Below are 24,730 nucleotides of genomic sequence, written 5' to 3'. Positions count from 1 at the left end.
CATAAATGCAGTGAAGATGTACCAAATTCCTCAAGATTAATTTACCTGCATAAACTATACCACAAGCCTTCGAGTCAAACTTTAGCATTAAGCTATGAAGGGGATGCAGAATTTCATCTCCCGATTTTGTCACTACTCACCCTGCGGGTGTGCCATGTAGGAGAAGTGCGTAGTTGAGGAAACTGGAATGGGTGGCAGAGCACTCTGAGGGATGGCACCTTGTCCACCTGGTGGCTGTGCTGGCATCAGCATCATGGGAGGATGGGTAGCAGCAGGGTGGTGTGGAGGACCCATTCCAGATTGTACATGTGCCTACAGAGTAATGCAGCAAAAGGCCATTACTTAGAACAAAAAACAGTGCAACACAGAAACAGGCCCTCCTGCCCCCAAGTCTGTGCTAACACAGATGCCCCTCTAATATTTTCTTGCCTCTACGCAGTCCATATCCCTTTATTCCCTGCCTATTCAAGTATCTTCCAAATGTCTCTTGAAAGGTGTTATAGAATCTGCTTCCACCACCTCCTCTGGCAGCACATTCACCACCCTGTGTGAAAAACTTGCCCCTTACATCTATTTTAAACTCTCCCCCCTCACTTTCAACCTGTGCCCCCGAGTAATTGACCCTTCGAACCTGGGAAAAAGACTGGCTATCCATTCTATCGGAGCCCATCATAATCTTGGTCAATTTTTCTTTTCACTTTCTCAAAGAACTCAAATCAAGTTTGTGAGAAACAACTTCCCGTTCACAAAACCATGCTGCCCATCGCTAATAAGCCTAGTCTCTTCCAAATGTGAGTACATCCCATCCCTGAGAATCTTGTCCAATAATTTCCCCACCATTGATGTAAGGTTCACAGACCTGTAATTTCCTGCATTGTCTCTTCTGCCCTTCTTAAACAGAGGAACAATGTTAGCTACTGTCCAATTATCTGGTACCTCGCCTACGGCTAAAGAGGGTGCAAAGATTTTGGCCAAGGCCTCAGCAATTTCTTCCCTCGCCTCTCATTATTCTAGGCCCCATCTGGCTCTATTAAATAATCATTCCATTTGGAAGCAAATCTCAAGGAGGATTCAATAGGACAGCAACAAAAATCCCATTTAATGGCACAATACTTTGGGGAATAGTGGCACCCACCGTGCCCAACCACACATAAATCTAAGGCAGAAACAAAGGCCAGAATTCTTCCAAAAAAATTCTGAGCGTTGAATTTGCATGAAAACTGAAGTAATTCACACTGTTTCTTTTCAGGAGTAGTTCAGAGAAGAATCTCCCACACGCTGTGCACTGCAGAGATCACTAGCATGTATAGCATTAGAACGCTGTGGGGCAAGCTTATTCCTGTCCAGGAAGCCGGCAGTATAGCGCCGAATGGGCCACTGCACATGTGCTGATCTACCAGTGCCAAGATCGGCACATGCACAGTGGCCCCACACTGCTTGCCCCAATTACTGGCCAGCTCAGCAAACAGCACATTGGCGACTCTCCGAGCCCCTGTACAGCTTGATCACTGGACCCCCTCAACCATCACTGTCCCCAGTCTCCAGCCACATCATTCCCAAACCGCCCACCACCCCCCACCCCATTCATGAAATTTAAATGAATATGTAAATGATTTCCACACCTCTGCTGATTTCTGGTGAGGAGCTGATGCCACCAGGAATCTGGCGCTGGCAGGTAATGTGGCGGGAATGTGCACGTGAACCCTGTGACTCGGCTGATGTAAGAATCTCCCATCCTGCCGCACTAAGAACTTAGCACAGCAAGATGGGAGAATTGTGGCCAAATTCATCTAAAGCAGCTTTTCACATAAAATCCTATCCACTGACTAAGTGATCCAAGTACAATATTTTATTTCCTATTTAGCAACCATTAAAATAATACTCTTGGATTTTTGGCTTTAAACTGGTTGAGAACGAGATGCACCTTTACTCCAGAAATTAAGGGGAATAAATCAAAATACGTTCCATTTCTCTCTACAAATGTGTCTGACACAAATGCTAAAGTTTACAAAAAGTAATACTTTTGTTTTTAAAACTGACTTTGTGATCAGTCAACTGCTTCTTCCCCAAAACAGCACATCTACCAACATGAAGCCACTGAGCCATAAACTGATGAAATTCTCTTCCACTGATAAACAATCCTCATCTTTGAAATGCCACCATCGGACTGAGAGGCAGTTAGAATAGCCTGCTTCCCAAATTTGCATTCAAAAAAATAAGTCTGTTAAACAATCACGAGCAGTTCCTTTAATTAAAAAAAGAATTTCAAACTGTACAACTTAATTCTGCACGGCTACAAGTTTTATATGAATAACAGTCCAAAAGACCTATAGCATGTTCATTTACCTGTGGTACATGTGTCATATGTGGTGGATTAGAATATCCATGCTGAACCTGTTGAGGGTGAAGTGTGTAGACTGTCTGCTGTGCTGATGGGAAGTTGGTCTGAGGAGACTGCGGACTGGGACCTTGTGTCATAGAGGGAGGAGTTGGTGTAAGAGTTGTATGATAAATTGCTTGCTGTTGTTGAGGGTTGCCCAAGTGAAGGGTCTGAGGAGCCTGATGTTGAGGGTGCTGGAATTTAAAAAAAAATCACTTGAATTATTCTGGAAAGCAAATTAGTAAATACCAGAAAGTATGCGTTTAGATCTTACATGTTACTTTTCACAGAAATGCCAAATACAGTTCATATACAGTGGCTGCTAAACCTACAAAAGATGCTGGACAAATGAATGTGAAAGTGAATAAGGTTCAAAAACCAGAATATTTAGCAGCATTTCTGATTCATGTCTTCTTCTATGTAAATTACATTTCATCAATCTATTGTACAGTACAATGATACACCAGCACAGCAGCTAGAGTACAGCAGTATATCAATTCTACAAAATAGATTGCGTTATAGTTTATCATTTACAATTCTGATTTTTGACCAAGTTAGCCTTTGTTGGCCATTATCTCTTTTCTCTCTTTTGCAGTGGGAGTGGGAAGAAGTGACCTGCTCCTGGATCTGGACCTATGCTGCTGAGTGGTATACAAAATAGTTAGATGACCAAGCCTTACATTTATCTGTGCACCCATTCCATCTCCCTGCCATCTTCACTACAGGGAAGTATCTAAGTGGCCCCATAAATTGCTTCCATGGAAGAATCATAATTGTGCCAAACGGAGAAAGAACGAGACAACTCCAATGCAAAAGAAAACCGTCATCTTGGTAGTCATGAACATATAAATTAGGATCAGAGTAGGCCACTCAGCCGCTTGAGCCTGCTTCACTATTCAATAAGATCATGGTTCATCTCATTTTAACCTCAACTTCACATTCCTGCCTACACCCAATGACCTTTTGCATCCCTGCTGATTAAGAAATCATTTTATTTGGTCATGAAGATACTCAAAGACTGTCTCAACCGTCATTTGAGGAAAATAATTCCAAAGTTTCTCAACTCTCAAAAATCTTTTTCCTCATTTCCATCTTAAGTGAGACTTCTTATTGTTAAAACAGTGTCCCCCAATGCTAGATTTTTCCACAAGAGGAAATATCCACTGTCAAGCCTCCTCAGGATCTGATATGTTTCAGTTAACTAATGTTTTTAAATTCCAGTGGACACTAGCTTAATCTCGTCTCAAGACAACCTGCCCATTCCATGTATTAATCTAGTAAATCTTCTCTGAACAGCTTCCAATCAATTTACATCTTTTCTTAAAAGACCAAAATTATACATACTGCTCCAGAAGTGGTCTCATGATGCCCTGTATAACTGAAGCAAACCTCCTTAACTCTTGTATTCTATTCACTTCTCAATAAACAGTATCATTCTATTAACCTTGCTAGTTACTTGCTGCACCTGCAACTAAAGATTCGTGCACTAGGACACCCAGACCCTCTGCAACCTCTCTCCATTTAGATATGCTTTTCTTTTCCCATTCATGATGCCAAAATGGACCTCCCCACATTTTACACTGCTTGCCAGCTCATTGCCCACTTACCTATCAATATCCTTTTGTGGACTCCCAATGTCCTCTTTTCAACTTACTCTCTTCCCTATCTTTATATCATCAGCAAATTTAGCAACCAAATACCTTCTGAAAATCTAAGTACAGTACATCCACAGATTGTCCTTTATCCACAGCATGTTACTTCTTCAAGATACTCCAATAAATTGGTTAAATGTGATCTGGCATTCAGGAATCCACGTTGTTTTTGCTTTATTGTCTTGAATTCATCCACATGCTCTGCTTTGGTGTCTTTAATAATAGTTTCTAATATTTTCCCTATGGTAAATGTTAAGCTAAGTGGTCTGTAGTTTTGTGCTTTTGGTTTCCCTCCCTTTTTGGGCAAAGGACTTACATTAGCTATTTTGCAATCTGATGAAACCTTCCCCAAACCTAGTGAATTTTTGAAGCTTAAAAGAAATAACTAGTCAGATGGTTGATGGGTTAGATTTTAAGACCCTAGGATGAAATCCATCAGGACCTGGCAACTTGTCAACCTGATACTACTTACCTTGTGATTCTAATTATCTTTACTTCCTCCCTCTCTTCCAATAACAGGCATTTTTGGGACGTTATCTCAACGGTGAAGACTGATGCAAAATACCCTTCAATTCATCTCCTTATTTTCCATTATCAACTCCCCAGAATCATTTTTCCTAGAGGACCAATGCTGGGTTTAACTCTCATTTAAGTATCTATAGAAACACTTACTATCTGTCTTCATATTTCTAGCTATCCTTCTTTTATACTCTAGTCTTTCTCATCTCTAATTTTTAATCAATCATTCTTTGCCGTTTGTATATTCTGTCCAATTTTCCGGCCTGACACCCACCCTTGCACAATTATGCTTTTTATTTAAGTTTGGTACATCTTTAACGTTTTTAGTTAACCACTGATGGTGACCTACCCTTGGAATGTTATTCTCTTCGGAGTACACCTATTCTATGTATTCTGAAATGTTGCCTTAAATGTCCACCACTGCATTCTTATTGACCTCAACTTAAACTGCAAGTTCAATTGCTATTTCCAGTAAAAAAATTGAAGTTTTGACTGGCTTTCTGTAACTTTTCAAATATTATACTGTACGGCCAATAGTGTGACTGAACTCATGGGCCAGCCAGAAAAGTCCACTGGCTGAAAGGAACATTGTTGCTTTTGAATATTCTGTCAAAAGGTACATGAGAACCCCAACTAAAGCAGTAAAGTTCACTACAGATGAAATAATTTTTACTTTCCACTACATTAAGGGCTTTACATTTGAGTACATCAAAACTAATACTTCCAACCTGGCTTTTCTTTTTTGTTTACCATCATTTTACAAACATGCCCAGAAGTAAATTAATTAGAGTTCCTTACCTGGACTGGGCTTTGTGCTGGATGACTGCCGGCATGCTGTCCTTGCTGCTGTCCAGTTGGGGTAGCAGATGGTTGTGGGTGTGGAGGGTGTGGATGTAGGGTAGCGGTTGGGTGGGGTGCAAACTGTTGATGAATTGGGCCAGGGGAGACTAGAGATCAAAATAAATAACCTGTTATCCAGTTTAGTTGATAACCCTGCCTTCGTTTGCTGGTAACTTTAGAATAACATGCAAGAAAATTGCAAGTAATTCTGTCAAAAGCGATCTTAAATTTGTACTTAATGTAATACTCATTAATGGAATTGTTTAGCAGGCTGTTGAAACTGTACAAATGCTGCTTAAGTATGAATAGAACAATGGTGGTTAACTTGAGCAGTCAAAAACAAAAAATTTAAAAACAAGAAAAAAGTTATTTGTTCTATTGAACTACCAAGATCCACTTTAAAAGCCAGGCTTACCCTTTCCCCATCTAAATCAATCTCTTTACGTGCCAGCTGCATTAGAAATTTATAAACAGTTTACCTTGAGTTTTATTTGAGTCAAATTCACTACACAGATGTCAGTCTACGTCATGGTAAATTATCCATATATAAGTTAGCTAATCACGACAGCTAGCTCTCCTTGGCTATTCTTACTTAAAGAAATGCTCAGAGTATTTCCTTTCAATATTTTCAGAGCTTGGATCAATCAAGTAGAGTAGCCTTTGTTTTTAACACTCTTCTTTAGTTAGAGGTTTTAAAACCTAGAATCATCACTTTTTTTTAAATTCTTTACTCTCCGTCTACCCTTTCTTAAGAATGGTGAATAAAGCTAAATAAAATACTATACTTATGTTTTAATAATACCCAAGAATACAAATCCAATTCAAGGAAGGGATAAATGGATTTCTTTCTACACATCATTTGTATTTACAATTGCTGCTTTATGCAATGGTAACATATTAAACATTCTTAGGTCTTTGTTAATTTGTGTGATTAGCATATTCAAATTATACAACATTCCTTACAGCAACACAACAGATCATCTATTACAATAATTATCTCCACTAGTGACGCTGGCAGATTATCTCAGGGAAAGATTTCTCACATATCTCAAGGACAACAACATTTGATCTATTAACACTGAAAACTGAGGGAGGGGAAATCAGATCTTATATGTTTTGTACCCAAAGAGAATGAGCTGAAACTGCTTTGCCTTATCATTTTGTCATTGATGCAATAGTAAAAATATTTCTTTAAATGTTAACTAAAGCTGACTTCACCACTATTAACGATCATATCACACTGAAAAATCTTCACTATATCCTCTCCACGCCAATATATTTTTCATGAGATTCGATTCTCAAAACTGAAACCAATATAGCTGGGGGTTGATCAAGGCTTTGTACAACTTGCTCATTTTTATTTTCCAAACCACCTGGAATAAAGGCCAACATTCCATTGCACAAATTATCAAAAAAAATAGTCAATGCTTTTAAACAATAAATAATACCAGTTATTAAAAACTGCCATGATGACATACCATACATAGCATGTGTTTGTTCAGCAGTAGGATACTGCGCCGTAGATGAAGGGACCATTCCCGGCTGTCCGTGACCAGGTGGTGCCATCATTCGAGCATTACTCTGCATTACTTGACTGTACATCTGAGGCTTTATGGCAAAAATATCCACCAGTAAAATTAAGTATACACAGGAAACAAAATAGTGTTTGCATTAGCCAGGTGTCCATGGTATTGTTTTGTAACAGACATTAAGCACTACAAATCACAAAACAATTCAGCTACAATAGCCAGCACACTACGTTCAACTCAATGGATAACGCGTTGATTTATCATTTAAATGTAACAATGTAACACTATTCACTATTTTACCTACATGCCCAATAAAATTTGACACTATCCATTCGCAATATCAGTTTAGCAAAGAAATATAAAGATGTTGCAAGTTAACCTCAAAGTATCTACACGAGAAGCAATCTTTGCAATTTACCTGCGATTGATAATGTGCTACGGACTGTACTAAGGGTTGGTTAGCGAACTGTTGAGGATTATAGGTGACATATTGTGAGTATGCCGGAGCAGTAGAAACAATCTGACCAGCTGCACTAACAGGATGCATTATAGTTGGTGTGCCCTGAGGGTGATGCTGATCTGGTCGCTGTTGTGGCATGGTTGGAACTGAAAGAACAAGTAACAATTGGTAAGTGTGCAGAGATCCTCTATGTCTAATTAAAATCTGTACGTGGAAAAGAAATTCAAAGAATAATTTTAAGGATAGTACAAATGATCATTAAAACTCAGGTGATCAGGCAACATTTCTATTATGCATGATGTGGCTCATTCTAAAACGGGGATATTAGAACAGACAGAAAGCACTGTATTCATCCCTGTAGACATAGCAAATTGTACATCTTTGGACTGTGGGTGGAAACTGCAGCACCTGGATGAAACCCACACAGACCTCGCAAGAACATGCAAACTCCACATAAACATTCACCCGAGGCCAGAATCGAACTTGGGTCCCTGGTGTTGAAAGGTAGCAGTGCTAACCACTGTGTCACTGTTCTTTGCCGTGCAATTCTATTGTCACACTAGGAAGCTTATATCAAAATAAACTTTATTTAACAATACACAGTTTAGTTATAATGAATGAATTAGCTTAACTTTTACCAACTGAAATACTTAAACACGACATTATTAACTGCTAACCTATCACGATTAGTTCCAATTCAATCAATATTCCTCTTATACACTTAAAACCCCTCTTCAAAATAAATTAGCAATCCCCAGGCTTGCAGGCTTCTATTTGTTAAATCTTAGAGCCTTTTAAATCACCTCTGGAGAGGGGCAGAAAGACACCTGTTTTCTGCCAGCTCTAAACAGCAGTTTCCAGAGAGAGAAAGAAAGAGACAGAAAGACAAACTGACTGTTTAAAAATCAAAGAAAATTGTGTGTTTTCCTGTATGTTCTGCCATGCACAATACTCTGCCTCTGTCAATCAACATAATCAAAATTGTACACACGCTCAAGGGCAAAAACCAAAATAAACAAAAAACGCATTCACTCAAATTAAAACAAATACATTCCTAGCTAAAATCAATAGCCTGCATTCTCAGCATGAGAGCTGCCTGGTGCAGACTAGTCAGCATGAAGTCAGAGGTTTACAGCATGGAAACATGTCCTTCGACTCAACTTGTCCATACCGTCCTTTTTTTTTAAACCACTAAGCTAGTCCCAATTGCCTGCGTTTGGCCCATTTCACTCCATACCCAGAATATTCCCTTGCTTATGTTGTGTCACCTGCCATTTCCAAACAGAGTCCAGATATCTTATAGACCACTGTCTCATGGCTAATGTTCTGTAATCTCCCCTTTTATGTCAACAGCATCCTTTTCTTTTCAATCACTCATTTTAACTAGTCTAAAATGAAGGCTGAACACACTTGCATCTTGATGCAGCATCCAGGTTTGCCAAAATTGACCATTTCAACTCTCATTGGTAACCATGCAGTGCCATCAGTAGCTTTCACACTTCACCTGCTTTGTGTAAAGCGCCAACTACCAGTAAAATCAAACCAAATTCTTTCGTTAGCATCCTGTGCAACAAATATTCTGAGACCAATCAGATCACTGTTCATCCCAAGGCCAGCCCTGCCTTCGCAGCACTTCATATAGAGTGGTCTTATAGATCCGAATATACTGTCATTTAGACGCACCCAGAAAGTACAGATGCAGAGAAGATAACAAACAGCGGAAACCATTTCATGGTTCACTGAGCAAGTGACCCTTCAGCTTCCAGCTCAATAAAAATCGAACAACTGAATTACATTCTGATAAACATAGTTGGTGTCTGACCAATATGTGACTGCTAACAGCAACATGGCTGATTCTTCATTGCTTGAATAAAGACAGATGACTAATAGTAGCCCAGAAAGTGACATCCACACTCATCCACTACTGCGACTTTAGCACAATTCAATATCGTGTGATTCTACAAATGAACAGCACCGATTTGTCAAATGTCCATGGCCAATTTGCCTCATGTGGGGGGCATATTGACCAACACTACGCTAAATAACATTTACCAGTGTTTCACATTTTAACAAATACTCTATTTTTCTATTTTTTCTGCCAAGTGAATACGTTCATATTTCCTCATGTTAATACCATCTGCCACCCACTTATCCACTCTCCTCATCTGTGAATATTCTTTTGCAGCCTCTTTGCACCTCCTCACAGCTTACTTCATCTAGCTTTGTACCATCAACAAACTTGGATACATTACGCTCAGTCACCTCATCTAAGTCATCCTTACACATTGTATATAACCGAGGTCTATGTATCAATCCTTGAAGCATCCCACTAGTGACAACTTGCCAACCCAAAAGCGGCTTGTCTATTCATTGTTTTCCGTCCAGTAAGAAATTCTCAATGCAGAGTCAAAAGTCTTTAGCTCTGTTCTCTCGCTACAGATACTGTCAGACCTGCTGAGATTTTCCAGCATTTTTTGTTTTGTTTCAGATTCCAACATCCATAGTAATTTGATTAACATCAATTTATGTTAATTGATCACTCAAAATTCTATAAGTCCCAACCACAAGTTCAGCATGTAATCAAACAACTTCCATTTGAAAATCCAAATATATTTGTATTTACTGATGCCCCTCATATACCTGCTAGTTACAACCTTAAAAAATTCAGATTGTTCCAGTACAATTTCTCTTTTATATCATTAGTTCTAGCTAATCGTATTATGATTTTCTCAGTATCATGTTACTACATCCCGAACAATAAATCTAGCATTTGCTCAATATTGGGCTAATTTGCTTATAGTACCTCAGTTTCTCTGTCTCCTTCCTCAATTAGTGGAGTTATTGTTTGCTATGTTCCAATCAAAGAGACTGTATGGCATTTCAGGAATTCTGGAAACTCAAAACCAATACATTCACTATCTCTGTAGCCACGTTTTTTTTATATATAGGCCATCAGACCCAGAGTCCATCAGCTTTTAGTTCCATTAATTAAATGCTTTTCAAATTAATTAAGCACTCGGTTCCTCACTATTTTTGAATTTTTTGTGGATTCTACTGAGAAGACATCAAAAAATATCTGTATAACCTTTTTCTAAAGTTTCTTTATTCTTCATTAAAATTTCTTCAATTTTTGATTCTAAGGGATCCACCTTGATTTTTGCTAATCTTTTCATTTTGACACACTGATGCTCCTCATCTGTTTTTATATTTCTTAGAAGGTGATGACCTAGTGGTATCATTGCTCGACTATTAATCCAGAAATTCAGCTAATATTCTGGGGACCTGGGTTCAAATCCCGCCACAGATGGTGGAAGTTGAATTCAGTGAAAATATTTGGAATTAAGAATATACTGGTGAACATGAAACTACTGCCGAGTGTCGGAAAAATCCAAATGGTTCACTAATTTCCTTCAGGGAAGGAAATCTGCCGCCCTCACCTGCTCTGGCCTACGTGTGACTCCACAGCCACAGCAATGTGGTTGACTCTCAACTGCCCTCTGAACAAGAGCAACCAGGGATGGGCAATTAAATGCTGGCCAGCCAGCAACACCCATGAATAAAAAAACTGAATTTAAAAAAAACTGCCACTTACATTGAATACTACTCAAGAGATCATCCTACATAATTCCATCAAATCAGAATCATACATCAGACTAGACAAAACCACATTCTCTCACCTTTACCTGCTCTATATGACTTGGCTTGGTTGATTGGCATGGGAGTCATAGGAACATGATACATGTGAGTAGTCTAAAATTGAAAGAAACAGTGAAGGCAGTCAGTCTGCACACCAAGAATTAAACTGTCACAAGAGAACAGATATGAAAGCTTAGAATTACACTACAGTTATCAGTATAGTTTGTGGAGCAGACTTTAAAAACTTGTATTTTTTAATTGAGGTCATGGGCAAAACCAGTATTTCTTGCCCATGCCTTTGTATCCATCCATTAAGTTGCAGATTAGGCGATTAGTGCTACAGAAATGATTTTACATATTTAATAAACTTAAATCTACACAAAAAAATTATGATTTCAGACTGGTTACCTGTACTCCTGGGCTTACTGGAACTGGGTACACCATGTTCTGTGCAAAACACATTGGCTGATTATACACTGTAGGAGGATGTTGCTGTACCACAATAGATGGACTCGGCTGGGCTTGAGGACGTGGCGGTGTTGGTGTGGTTGTTGGCTTAGGCTGTAAATTTTAAAAGCAATTCAAGTCTCTGTTTGCAGAAATGCACAAAATACCACCAAAATCTACAACAGCAATGAATATCTACATAGTGTCTTTAACATAATAGAACATTGCAGGGTGCTTCATGGGAGTATTACAAAGCAAAATCAGGAACCACCACCAAAGGTGATATTAACTAAAAGAAAAACATGACATGTACAATTTGTCTGGCTACATAAGAGCATGAGTAAGCGATTATGGGAACAATGAACCAGAAAATAAGTTCACAGAGATCTGTGAATATCACATTCAATTTTTACAGAAAGTAGTCAAAGTTGGTTGTCTTAAGTTGATATAAAAGATGGGCCAGGACAGAAAGATTGTTAGACAAGACAAAACTCACAAACCTGATTTTATTTTCAGTTAAAACCCAGTACGCATTTCAAATTGAATCAGAAATTCTTTACAAAGACAAATTTTTCACCTGCAAACTCAAAGGCTCTCTCTCAAAAGATACATACAAATAAAAGAGATGGTTACAATAACCAATCCAAACTGCAGCCAATGTGTCAGCAATTGACCCACTCCAGAATGTTTTGATGTGTCCCCATAAATGGATATCATTGGAAAGTTCCAGGAGGGACAAAGAATTAATGAGAATCTTCACAATCTTCACTATCAGTTAGGATAATTATCAGGCAAGACCATTATCCTTCTCCATTAAAGGGGAGAATCTGATTCTGGCTTCTTCCCTTCCTTGATTTTGGGATGAGAGAAACTTCTCTTTGAAGTTACACTTCAATAATGCATGGGAGATGGAAGAACAATTGGTGCAACTTACAGGAGTGTAGAAGGTCTTGGGATTGAACTCTTTAGCATTGGGATTCAATGTAGATTTTCTAACTTGTCTGAAACAAAAAAAATTAGAAACAGTTATCGGCTATACATTTTCTTGGGCATCATCAGTAGATCATTAACCTGAAATGATGACTTTTGTTCTATCCAAAAAATGCTGCCCAACTTGCTGAGTATTTCCAGCATTTTGTTTTATATTTCAGATTTCCAGAATCCATAGTACTTTTCATATGCTTAAGAATTAAATTTCCTTTAGAACAAAAACATTTTGGAATGTTAAACATATGTTTGGCATTTTGTTTCATTTGATGCCAATTCTACCTCTGATGATTTCGCAGGGTTTATTACAGTACAGCCACCAGCCACATATTAAACACCCAAAAGCTATACCAATTAAGTTTCTTTAAATTCATTACTTATTAAATTAACCCTCTTGCCTTTTCCTACTAAAAGTCAGTCTGAGGGAAAACAATGTCATGTGACAGGTACTGGTGAGGTTGCAACTAGAGTACTGTGTGCAATTTTGGTCCCCTTATTTGCAAAAGGATATATTGGCTTTGGAGGGTGTGCACAGAAGGTTCACCAGATTGATTCCAGAGATGAGGGGGTTAGCTTACAAGGAGAGATTGTGTAGAGTGGTCCTATACACGGAGTTTAGAAGGCTGAGGGGAGATCTTATAGAGACACATAGACAGGGTAGAAGCAGAGAGATTATTTCATAAGAACATAAGAAATAGGAGCAGAAGTAGGCCATCTGGCCCTTCGAGCCTGCCCCGCCATTCAATAAGATCATGGCTGATCTGTCGTGGCTCAGTTCCACTTTCCCGCCCTCTCCCCATAACCCTTAATCCCTTCTCTTATCAAAAACCCATCAACCCGCTTCTTAAAAATATTTAGCGAGGCAGCCTCCACCACTTCAACAGGCAGAGAATTCCAGAGATTCACCACCCTTTGAGTGAAGAAGTTCCTCCTCAACTCCGTTCTGAACCGCCCCCCCTTTATCTTGAGGCTGTGCCCCCTAGTCCTACTGTCTTTTTTGAGCGGGAAGAGTCTTTCCACCTCTATCCTATCCATCCCATTCATCATCTTATACGTCTCAATGAGATCTCCCCTCATTCTTCTAAACTCTAACGAGTACAAGCCTAGTTTATTCAGCCTCTCCTCATAGCTCAACCCCCTCAACTCCGGTATCAGCCTAGTGAACCTCCTCTGCACTCCCTCCAAGGCCAAAATATCCTTGCGCAGGTGCGGCGCCCAAAACTGCACACAGTACTCCAGCTGCGGCCTCACCAATGCCCTATACAGCTGCAGCAAGACCTCCCTACTTTTATATTCAATCCCCCTCGCTATGAAGGCCAGCATCCCATTCGCCTTCCTGACCACCTGCTGCACCTGCAGGCTGGGTTTTTGCGACTCATGCACAAGGACCCCGAGGTCCCTCTGCACCGTCGCCTGCTGCAGTTTTTCGCCACGTAAGTAATAGTCCTTCCTACCATTCTTCCTACCAAAGTGGACCACCTCACACTTGCCAACATTAAATTCCATTTGCCATTTCCTGGCCCATTCGCCCAGCCTATCTAGATCCTTCTGCAGACTCTCCACACCCTCCGCACAATTTGCCTTTCCCCCAATCTTGGTGTCATCAGCAAATTTCGACACCCTACATTTCCACTCAAAGGAAACAAGAACTAGATGGCACAGCCTCAAAATAAGGGGGAGTCAATTTAGAACAGAGTTGAGGAGGAACTTCTCCCAGAGGGTAGTGAATCTTTGGAATTCTCTGCTATTGAAGCAGTGGAGGCTACCTTGTTAAATGTGTTAAAGACACAGGTAGATATATTTTTGACCAATAAGGGAATTAAGGGTTATGGGGAGCAAGTGGATAGTGGAACTGAACCACTATCAGATCAGCCATGATCTTACTGAATAGTGGGTAGGCTCGAGGGGCTAAATGGCCTACTCCTGCTTCTATTTCTTATGTTCTTATGTGATAATTTTGCTCCATAGAATCCATAGCACAAGTCATTTGGTCTACTGTATCAATGCCACTTCTTTAACTGCAGTTATCTTCCACAATTGCACCTTTTCTGATTTTACTCTATATCCTTTTGCAAATCCGTTTCTTATCCAAAGCCCTTTCAAATGATATTACAGTATCTCTGCCTCAATAATCTGAAAAAAAAATTCCATATGGGAAAAATGTTTTGAATCTTTTTATTCATTGCTTTTGTAATAATCGTCAGTCTATATAGCTCCTTATTATGGACTGTCTTGCCATTTTATATACCACAAAAGTGCTCTTGCCTAAAAGAATGTCAGCAAGATTGAACATAAAATTTGAAATTACAAACTGCTTGTGCCTCCAAAATAAATATAGAGTCAAGCTTTCCAGCTATCAGAGATTTTAAAATGCAAATCACTAAATTGCAATGGGGGTTTTTGATGAGAAGGTAGTTTTGAATTTGGTAAGAATATTTTGATTCTGGTCAGAGCATTTACAGAATAAGGAAGGGCTTGTTTTCCATATTTACCAACAAAGAATTTTACCACAACCAGAGGTTACACTTCAAAATCACTTTACATTCCTCCTCCCTCACTGCTTCTGGTGACGGTGTAGCTTATACCCATCACCTGATTGTGTGGCATTTACAAACCAGGTAGGAACTGAGATCATTCCTACAAGTTTTTTGAAAAATTCAATAAAATATGAGTATCTGGCCTGCAGATTTCACCTGCCTAGGTAATCAGTGTTGAATTTTTAATATACCATGCTGGTGTGCATACGTACTCTGGTGTACCTTCCTTTTTATCCTCCTTTTCTTCTTTTTCCGGTTTATTACTTGGACCAGTGGTCTGCACTGCTTGCGAGGTCATATCAGGCCCTCTCTTCGGCTCAGCGCTGATGATGTTAGGGGAAGTGCTGGGGCTGCTTGGCTTGCTACTGCCATTGCTGGTGTTTGTAGTCGAGCTGCTCTCACTAACAGACTCTTTGCTGCCCGGTTCAATCACTGTTATTTTCTCCTTGATTGGATCCCTAGACTGATTTTCTACACCTTCTCTTGGCTTGTTGAACTGATCCACAACTGGATCAGGGGTTGGAGTTGTCTGCAACTAAGAACACCAAGAATTAAGTTTAAATACACAAACTAACATAATATCTCAGCATTACAGTCCTAATAAGTCAGCTAAATCTATGCTAGAAAAAGCCTGTTTGACATTTATTGATCTATTGTATTCAACAGTTACATATTCAGCGTCATCATCTATTACATAACCATGTTACTCTAACGTTCCAAGATAATACACCTTTAGGTGGCAATATAAGCAAAACAGCATGTATCATGAAGCACATTTTGACATCACAGGTAAAATATATATTAAAAAAAATCACTCTTGAAAAAGCAAGCAGCTTTGCCCAAGAAAAATCACTATGGATGACTTGAAACGCACCATCAGCCTGGACATATAGACAGTGCTGCAATCTCTTCAAAAGCAGAAAATAAATCAAAACTTGTACAAATTAGTAAAGAAGGGGAATGGAGTCTGTGGCAATCGTCTAACTGGTAGTATAGTTTTTACACGTGCATTATATGTTGATATATAATTTACAAATTATGTACTGAGTGTTGCTATTCTGCTTCGTTGCTGTTTTGTTTTTGCTGGTGCCTGGCATCATGTTAATTTTCAAATTTTAAAATGGGATCATGGTGGTAAGTAGTTTGGGAAGCAACGACACACAATATTCTGATGGTATCAAATACAACAATGTTTTGAGGGAATCTGGCAAGTCTGTTCTCAGTTATACAACACATATGTACTAAAGACTGTGAAAAGGATTAGTACTGAAAATGTACTCACCCTAAAGTCTTCCCTGAATTTTTTTAAATCTGCTATCTGCTTTTTATGATCTGAAGCCATTGGAGACGTAGCTAGAAAGAGAATGTAAATGTAAAATCATTGGGAAAACGTGTTAGTTGTACCAGCTCAAAATTAACAATTGAAATATTTTAAAACAAAAATGCTAACACATGCAGTTTCAAATAATAATCATGTGTTGGGACATAAAAGCCTTTTGCAAATTGCATGCTTGGGTTAATTTTATTTTCATCTGGCATTCTTTCATAAGACAACAAGAGTATTAACTTCTAATAAGGGCTGGAAGATGAGGAATCTGTTGTCTGAGATGAAGTACCGATGACAAAATTTAATAATTAAAATTATGTTAGAAACTCCAAGCTGCTGGGTGCAAAGTTAAAAGGCTTCATAAGAGGGCAAGTATCAAAAGAAAAGTTTATTAGTCACAAGTAAGGCTTACATTAACATGGCAATGAAGTTACTGTGAAATTCCCCTAGTCGCCACACTCCAGCACCTTTTCAGGCCAATGCACCTAACTAGCACATCTTTCAGACTGTGGGAGGTAACCGGAGTACACCATGGAATCCCACGCAGACACGGGGAGAATGTACAAACGCCACACAGACATTGACCCAAGCCGGGAATCAAATCTGAGTTCTTGGCACTGTGAGGCAACAGTGTTAACCACTGTGTCATGTGTCGTCCCATCTCTCTTTAGAAAAGCTGAGACAAACTGCACCTAAGAATGCGTAGATACATGTAGACACGTAATACTAACCCTTGATTCCTGGTTTGGTTAAACTAGGGGGAGTACTACAAATTTCAATAGGCTTTGGATTCTCCTTGCTTACAGAGGGTGAATTCTGCTTCTGTTCCTGAAGCCTGGTTTCTTTAGCTGTAAACAGACAAAGATTGTCAGTTACTCTGAAAATTAAATGTATAAATGTGAATATTGCAAACCAGACAAGAATTTTCTACAGACAATTCATCTGTGAGAAGCTTAACAGCAATAACAGGCTTCAGTTAAGTGTTACAATAATACAGCCTCAACTACAATTTCATTATAAGGGCCATGCATGGCTTCAGTTGCAACTTTCACATGACACCCAATAGGTGCATATCAATATTTATCAGACTGGTTAGAACTTGTCTCCCTGCCACATGGTAAAAATAACTCCTTTAGAATATATTTAATATTGGATCCACCAATGCAGTGAGGCACAATTCAATGTAACATACCAAAAGACACAAGTTACGCAAACTAAACAGAACAAACTGAAACAACAAAACACCTTTTACAAAATTTCATCCTTGCACTTCATGACAGTTAAATTAGCTATATTAACACATTAGAAGTGTCATGCAAGAGAAAGTTGTGGTTGTCCAAATTCTAAAAATTAAGGGTGCAGAATCTAAATAGAACAATAGGCCTGCTACAAAGTTCCAGTGAAGCCCAATGTAAGCTGGAGGAACAGAACCTCATCTTCCGATTAGGTTCTTTATAGCCTTCTAGACATTATGTTCAACAGCTTCAGACCATGAACTTGGTCCTCCATTTTCATCTCCAAGCCCCAATCCAAATGCCAGTATATCTTGCTCTCATATTTTTGCTTTTGGACAGCGCTCACTTTTATTCTGCTATTAACACATCCTACTATTTTGCTTTTGAACAATGCTGATCTTTATTCTACCATTGACACCTACTCTGGACCAACATCTTTTGTCTTTAATATTATCCACCCATGCCATTTCAATAGCATAAAACCAATCACATTCCTACCTATTTTTAGTTCCAAAGAAGAGTCATATTGGACTTGGTACATTAACTCTGTTTCTCTCTCTACAAATGCTGCCAAACCTGCTGAGTTTTTCCAACACTTTGTCAAAACCAGTGTGCAGTGCTTCCATGGAGGAGAAAACCATGGAGAGTGATAACAGCACACAGTAGAATGGAATGTGGAGCATTAAATGGATGACGTGGAAGAAAACCGTTAGCTAGAACTGAAGTGGGTCAAAGTTTCTGGCTGCTTAAACTGGAGATCAAGGTGAGGTGTTGCATCAAATTGAAGTGCTAACAAAGAGGGTTGGAATGAGGAAGAAAAGGCAGGAGAGCAGGAAAGGTTTTTCGTAACAATAGCTATGGATGGTCTGTTAAAAAACTAAATGATAATGTTTTACTTTCTTTCTGAAAAGATTTAAAAAAACTATTGGCTGGAAATATAAAAATCTCATTTAAATTTGCTTCAAGAAAAAATGCATCCAGTCCTTAAGATGTACCACAAGTTGAGACTGAGAACCATAGTAGCTCACAGCTATGACCAGAACAATCCAACATTCAATGGATTCAAATCCCCACTGTGCTGTTAGGTTTCTCTCTAAAATGGAAAATTAAAGAACTATTCTCCCACTAAAACCAACCAGTACTTGCATAGCACCTTCAGAATAACATCTCACAGCTTCACAAAGATAATCAAGATAAATAGATGCTTAGTTAAAGAAGGGGAAATTAGGAAAATTCTAGATTTAGTTGGATAAAATGTGAAGAAAAATAATCAATTCTCAAAAGATAAAAAGAATAATTCTTCATAAACTTAAGTGCATTTTCCTTCTTAGGAAAGATGCATCACCCATGTTTACTGCAGATTCTTGAACACTATAACTTATATTTTATATAGCACCTTCAGCATAATAAAATATCACAAGATGCTTAATGGCAGAATTAGCTAATAAAATTCAACACCGGGCTACAGAGACAGAGGTCAGTTGGCCAAAAAACTTGGCCAACAAGGTCTTAAGGAGCATCCTAAAGGGGAGAGAGAGATAAAGGGACAGGCAGATTTAGGAAGGGAACTGCAGAGCTTGGGGCCAAGGCAGCAATAAGCATAGCTGCTAATGGTGGAACAATTAAAATCGGGGGATGTGTAAGGAACTAAAATTGGAGGGAACCCATGTAGTTTGTAGGACTAAAGGAAATCTAAGAAAGAGAGAGACAACATTCCTCTAAGCTACGCATCCACACAGCAACCTGGAGATTCTCATGCAGGTAAAACTCAAGTCAGCCACTTTGAATTACCACGTAAAATTTTTAAAAGTCTGGTCGACTTAAATGAACAACCTGCTGGTAATCAAACAATTGGGAAGGGATGTTGCATGGAAGGCTTTGAAAACAGTGATGACAATTTTCAAATCAAGGCATTTCCAGATCAGGAACCAAATTCAGCCAACAAGTGCAATGGTGGTGGGTAAATGGGAGTTGGTGCAAAGAGTAGGCCATTCAGCCTAGCAAGCCTGCTTCACCATCCAAATAGATTATGGCTAATCATCGACTTCAATGCCGCTTTTTTTTCCCAAATATCACAATTTCCCTTCATGTTATCAATAGCCAGAAATCTATCAATTTCTGTTTTGAACAAGCTCAATGTTTGATTTTCTATTGCCCTCTGAGGTAGAGGATTCCAAACATTCTCCAGCATCAGGATGAAGAAATTCCTCCTCATCTTGATCTCTGATGGCCAGCCCTTTATTCTGAGGCCGTGCTCCCTGTTTCTGGTACAATTTTGGATGAGTTCAGGTTCACAGGAGAATACAAAAAAATGTCATGGAAGTAATTTTTCTTGCTCGATTTTGCCTGTAGATCTTGTCCCAGGTCCCTCTGAGAAGAAATCTTGTGTCTGCGACATTTCTATGCCTTTCAGTGAGTGAATGGGAGAACACTGGCTGTAGCTGCAACTCAAGTTATAAGCTGAATTGCCCCCTTCACCAAAACAACTTGATGTACATTAAACACAATTAATATAGAAATCATTTCAAAGCATTTTATAGAGAAGGGAAGAAAACTAAATAAGAGAAGTTAGTGCAAAGATGCGGAACCAAGTAGTACAGGTCAGAAAAAACATCACCAGAAAAAGGTCCGTTAGTAATACAGGCAAGTGAACGGTTGATGGAACTTAGAGGGAGAGTTCCAGAAAGAAGGATGGCAGTGGCAGAAGATTATGCCACCAATAGTGGGGATTGTTCACCACCTTCTAGCTGGGTGGAACTGCACTCACCCGATTCCATTCCTATATATCCAATCATAGTCAGAGATTACCTGCAATGGCTCCTCCTCCTCTCCCACACCGTTAACCTCTGGATCTAGACCTGACCCTGTTTCGGTTGCCTGAATGCTGTCCCTCGACAAAAACAGTCAGTTTTCACACGTACCCAGCTCTAACCCATGATCATCTCTCTCACCTCCTCCCCTGTCTCTAAAGTAGCTTACGTTATCAGATTGCTCATCTAATGCCCACCAGAAATTTTCCCATATGACTTTGGGTTTTTCCAATATTAATTGCCTTTGGTCCCCACTATAAGAACATAAGAAATAGGAGCAGGAGTAGGCCATCAAGCCCTTTGAGCCTGCCCCGCCATTCAATAAGATCATGGCTGATCTGTCACGTCTCAGTTCCACATTCCCACCATCTCCCCATAACCCTTAATCCCCTCGCTTATCAAAAACCCATTAACCCGCGTCTTAAAAATATTTAGCGAGGCAGCCTCCACCACTTCAACGGGCAGAGAATTCCAGAGATTCACCACCCTTTGAGTGAAGAAGTTCCTCCTCAACTCCGTTTTAAACCACCCCCCCTTTATCTTGAGGCTATGCCCCCTAGTCCTACTGTCCTTTCTGAGCGGGAAGAGTCTCTCCACCTCTATCCTATCCATCCCATTCATCATCTTTTATGTCTCAATGAGATTCCCCCCTCATTCTTCTAAACTGTAACGAGTACAAGCCTAGTTTATTCAGCCTCTCCTCATAGCTCAACCCTCTCAACTCCGGTATCAGCCTAGTAAACCTCCTCTGCACTCCCTCCAAGGCCAAAATATCCTTGCGTAAGTGCGGCGACCAAAACTGCACACAGTACTCCAGCTGCGGCCTCACCAATGCCCTATACAGCTGCAGTAAGACCTCCCTACTTTTATATTCAATCCCCCTAGCTATGAAGGCCAGCATCCCATTAGCCTTCCTGACCACCTGCTGCATCTGCAGGCTGGGTTTTTGCGACTCATGCATGAAGCCAGCTTCTTAGCCAACAACCCCATCTTTCTCCCTGGTCAGTATATGAGGTTGAACCAGACTGTCTGTATCCTGTGGGTCATATCTGATTGTGCAATGAGCTTCTGATCACATATCCAAATATCAAGACTAAGGTTACAGACCTGAAACATTAATTGTTTTTCTTTCCACAGATTCTGCCAGTTCACTATTCCCAACATTTTAGTTTTTATTTCAGGTTTCTAGTACCTAGGGTATTTTGCTTCCATACTAAAGGCACTTATTTTCACAACACACTGTTTCAGCTTATCTAATGCTGAAATCCTCAGTCTTGCCAAATTTGTCTCTGGACTTGAGTATTACAATGTATTCCTCGCCAGCAACCCAAATTTTTTTCTCTGTAAATCTGAGGCCATTCAATACTCTGCTGTCTGTGCACTCACTTGCATCGTGTCTCATCCATCCATCACCTCTGGGTGGTAAAACGGTCCTTGGTTAAACAATGCCTCAATTTTAAATCTATCAATCCTGCTTCAGATGCCTCCATGGCTTTATAAAACTTTCCATCTCTAATCTACCTGCCCCGCAACCTTGCAAATTTTCTGACATCCTTAATTTTGGCTTTTTGAGCATCCCCAATTTTAAACTGTACCACCCATGGTGGTTGTGTTCAGCTACCAAGGCCCAAAGTTCTGGGATTTTCTCCTTAAGCCTCCCTGCTTTTCTATCCTCTTTATTAAGTCGCTCTTTAATATCTCTGACCAAGCTTTTGGTCATCTGCCCTAATATCTTATGTAGTTGTGTCAAATTTTGCTTTATAATGTCATGAAGTGAGTTAGGCTGTTTTTATTACATTAAAGGTGCTGTATAAATACAAGCAGTAATTGTTGTAGCAAGACCATAATTAAAGGTTCAAAAGGAGAAGTTATAATTGGAGAATGTAAAGATTAGAGGCCAAGGCCATGGCAAGACATGACTAGATAAGTCTTAATTTCAACTGGGACACGGAGAGCTAAGCATAGTCCAGCGAAGGATGAGGGTGTAGGACAGAATACAAGCAGCTGAAATTTGGCTGAGTTGCTGTTTCTGAAAGGTGGAGAAAGAAGGGTGGTTGAGCAGGAGGACCCTCAAGTAATCAAGTCCAAAGGTCAATAGAAGCATGAATTAGGATTTCAATAGCAGTGGGGCTGAAGTAGGAGAAAGCAGGCAACAGCACATTGGTGATTGATATTATATGGGGTTTCAAGCTCATCACTTGATTGCAAGACATGCCAAAGTTTTGCACCATCATTCCAGCAGAATTATTTAGTTTTCATATTTTATTCAGGGCTATTTAGAACTGTTCACCTTTTCTAAAACTCTTGGGTTACTAGTTTCTATGGGTACATATATAGGTTAGTCAACACAGAATTATCTCAATATATATGCATAATAAAATGGTATCAAATTTGCTCACCGTCAAAATGAACAAAATTCAAGAGTGTGCAGAACTGCTATGCAACATTATAACACAAATACATAGCTTGCAAAACAGGAAAAAAATGACTTACCTTCAGACGATGGGGTAACAGCTCTATTGGCAGCAGGGCTGGCTGGTGTGGGAGATACAGCAGTAGCAGGCATGGTTAAAGGTTCAGCTGGAACATTACCAGGTTGAGGAGAAGATAGGATCATTCCACTTGAAGCATTTCCAGGATTATACTGGGATGGCTGGTTACCATGCCTTGGAGATCGGGGCCTGTGTGTTTTGGGAGATAAACGGGAACTTGACCCTGAAGTTTCAAAGGACAAGAATAAGAGTTAAGTATTCGCTGTACCTCAAATAACAAGGTGCATCTAAATTGCAAACAAGTATTCTAAATATAATCAACAGCTGTGTTACATGGTGTCTGACAGTATATAGCATTCTCAGTAATCAGATTACACCAACGATTTAAGAGCAATTGTAACAAAACTGCGTAATTAAACACTTAACTAAAAGCAGAAGAGCCAAAAAAAGGAAAAGGTCATTCAATTCAAGCCTGTTTTCTTCAATACACAACTACAGCAACTTCCAATTAAACCAATCTAAAATTCCCAAGGAGGATTATGGTCAGGTTAGGAACAGTCCAAGAAATAAACTTCCTTGACTGCTACACAAATTCTATTTGCTGTACTGAACTTACAAGAACTTATTAATTTATGCTTGGGATATCTGAATTACCCAGCTCTCAAATTTCAAAGAATTCACTGCTCTTTGCACTTATTTTTTAAAAACTTGTCTTGAATATAAAAGTAGGGAGGTCTTGCTGCAACTGTACAGGGCACTGGTGAGGCCGCAGCTGGAGTAGTGTGTGCAGTTTTGGTCGCCGCATCTGCACAAGGATATTTTGGCCGTGGAGGGAGTGCAGAGGAGGTTCACTAGGCTGATACCGGAGTTGAGGGGGTTGAGCTATGAGGAGAGGCTGAATAGACTGGGCTTGTACTCGTTAGAGTTTAGAAGGATATGGGGAGTTCTCATTGAGACGTATAAGATGATGAATGGGATGGATGGGGTAGAGGTGGAGAGGTTCTTCCCGCTCAGAAAGGACAGCAGGATTAGAGGGCACAGCCTCAAGATAAGGGGGGGGCAGTTTAGAACGGAGTTGAGGAGGAACTTCTTCACTCAAAGGGTGGTGAATCTCTGGAATTCTCTGCCCGTTGAAGTGGTTGAGGCTACCTCGCTAAATGTATTTAAGACACAGGTAGATAAGCCCCTTGCCTACCAAAAACCTAAGTGTTATGGGAGAAAGCGGGAAAGTGGAACTGAGCCTCTTCAGATCAGCCATGATCTTGTTGAATGGTGGGGCAGGCTCGAAGGGCTAGATGGCCTACTCCTGCTCCTATTTCTTATGTTCTTATGTTTGAATTTTGAGGGATTAGATCTTTGGACAGGCAAAGTTTCAGCGCTTCCCTCATTTTCATTTTGTTAAAATCACAGAAATATAGACCAACTCATTGATGCTAACACATTGGGGACCATTCTAATTTTGTCAACAGAAATGATTGTCAAAATAATGGGTAGAATATAAAAACTAAAACTCTAGGTTAAATACATTTATATCTTATTACAGCAGCTTTAAATCAAAATTCTCCTCATAATTGGGAAGGGTAGGTGCAGTAACTTGAGACCAGAATAAAGGTAGTCAAATGCATTGTTTAAAAGAAAGGTGTTTTACATAATTAAAACTAAGTTTAACAATACCGGTAATTCAGGTAACAACAGTAATAACTATGAAAACAGAAGCATGAGTGAAAGTAAAACAGTCTTCTTTACAGGCACCCTCTTGCAGACCGAAAAGCCCTCCAAAACCCACATGCTCAGAATCCTCAGCAGACGTCACTAATTACATAGCAGAAATGCTCAAGAACACTCTGTACTTACAGTGACACTCTGGAACACTTCTTCC

At 39.6% G+C, this 24,730-nt stretch overlaps 1 protein-coding gene across 6 annotated transcripts in view; it reads right to left on the bottom strand.

Moving 5' to 3' along the window:
* atxn2 (ataxin 2) overlaps positions 1–24,730 on the bottom strand; it is an 84,033-nt gene that overhangs the window by 1,076 nt on the left and 58,227 nt on the right. For 4 of the 6 annotated variants that reach the window (XM_080208257.1, XM_080208260.1, XM_080208259.1 and 1 more), the window contains 12 exons: positions 22,853–23,074; positions 17,046–17,162; positions 16,270–16,340; positions 15,200–15,522; positions 12,398–12,464; positions 11,425–11,577; positions 11,058–11,130; positions 7,339–7,526; positions 6,870–6,999; positions 5,350–5,498; positions 2,347–2,574; positions 141–312 (listed from right to left, as the gene is read on the bottom strand). In XM_080208257.1, coding sequence (XP_080064383.1) covers positions 141–312; positions 2,347–2,574; positions 5,350–5,498; positions 6,870–6,999; positions 7,339–7,526; positions 11,058–11,130; positions 11,425–11,577; positions 12,398–12,464; positions 15,200–15,522; positions 16,270–16,340; positions 17,046–17,162; positions 22,853–23,074 — 1,893 coding nt within the window. The remainder of the gene's footprint in view (positions 1–140; positions 313–2,346; positions 2,575–5,349; positions 5,499–6,869; positions 7,000–7,338; positions 7,527–11,057; positions 11,131–11,424; positions 11,578–12,397; positions 12,465–15,199; positions 15,523–16,269; positions 16,341–17,045; positions 17,163–22,852; positions 23,075–24,730) is intronic. The other 2 variants (XM_080208258.1, XM_080208262.1) reach the window with 1 other exon arrangement.

Source organism: Carcharhinus amblyrhynchos, chromosome 20 (assembly GCF_965287045.1).
Source record: "Carcharhinus amblyrhynchos chromosome 20, sCarAmb.v2.hapA, whole genome shotgun sequence".
Lineage (NCBI taxonomy): Eukaryota > Metazoa > Chordata > Chondrichthyes > Carcharhiniformes > Carcharhinidae > Carcharhinus > Carcharhinus amblyrhynchos.
Note: the sequence above shows the minus strand (reverse complement) of the source record. Positions and strands in the feature narration are given on the sequence as shown.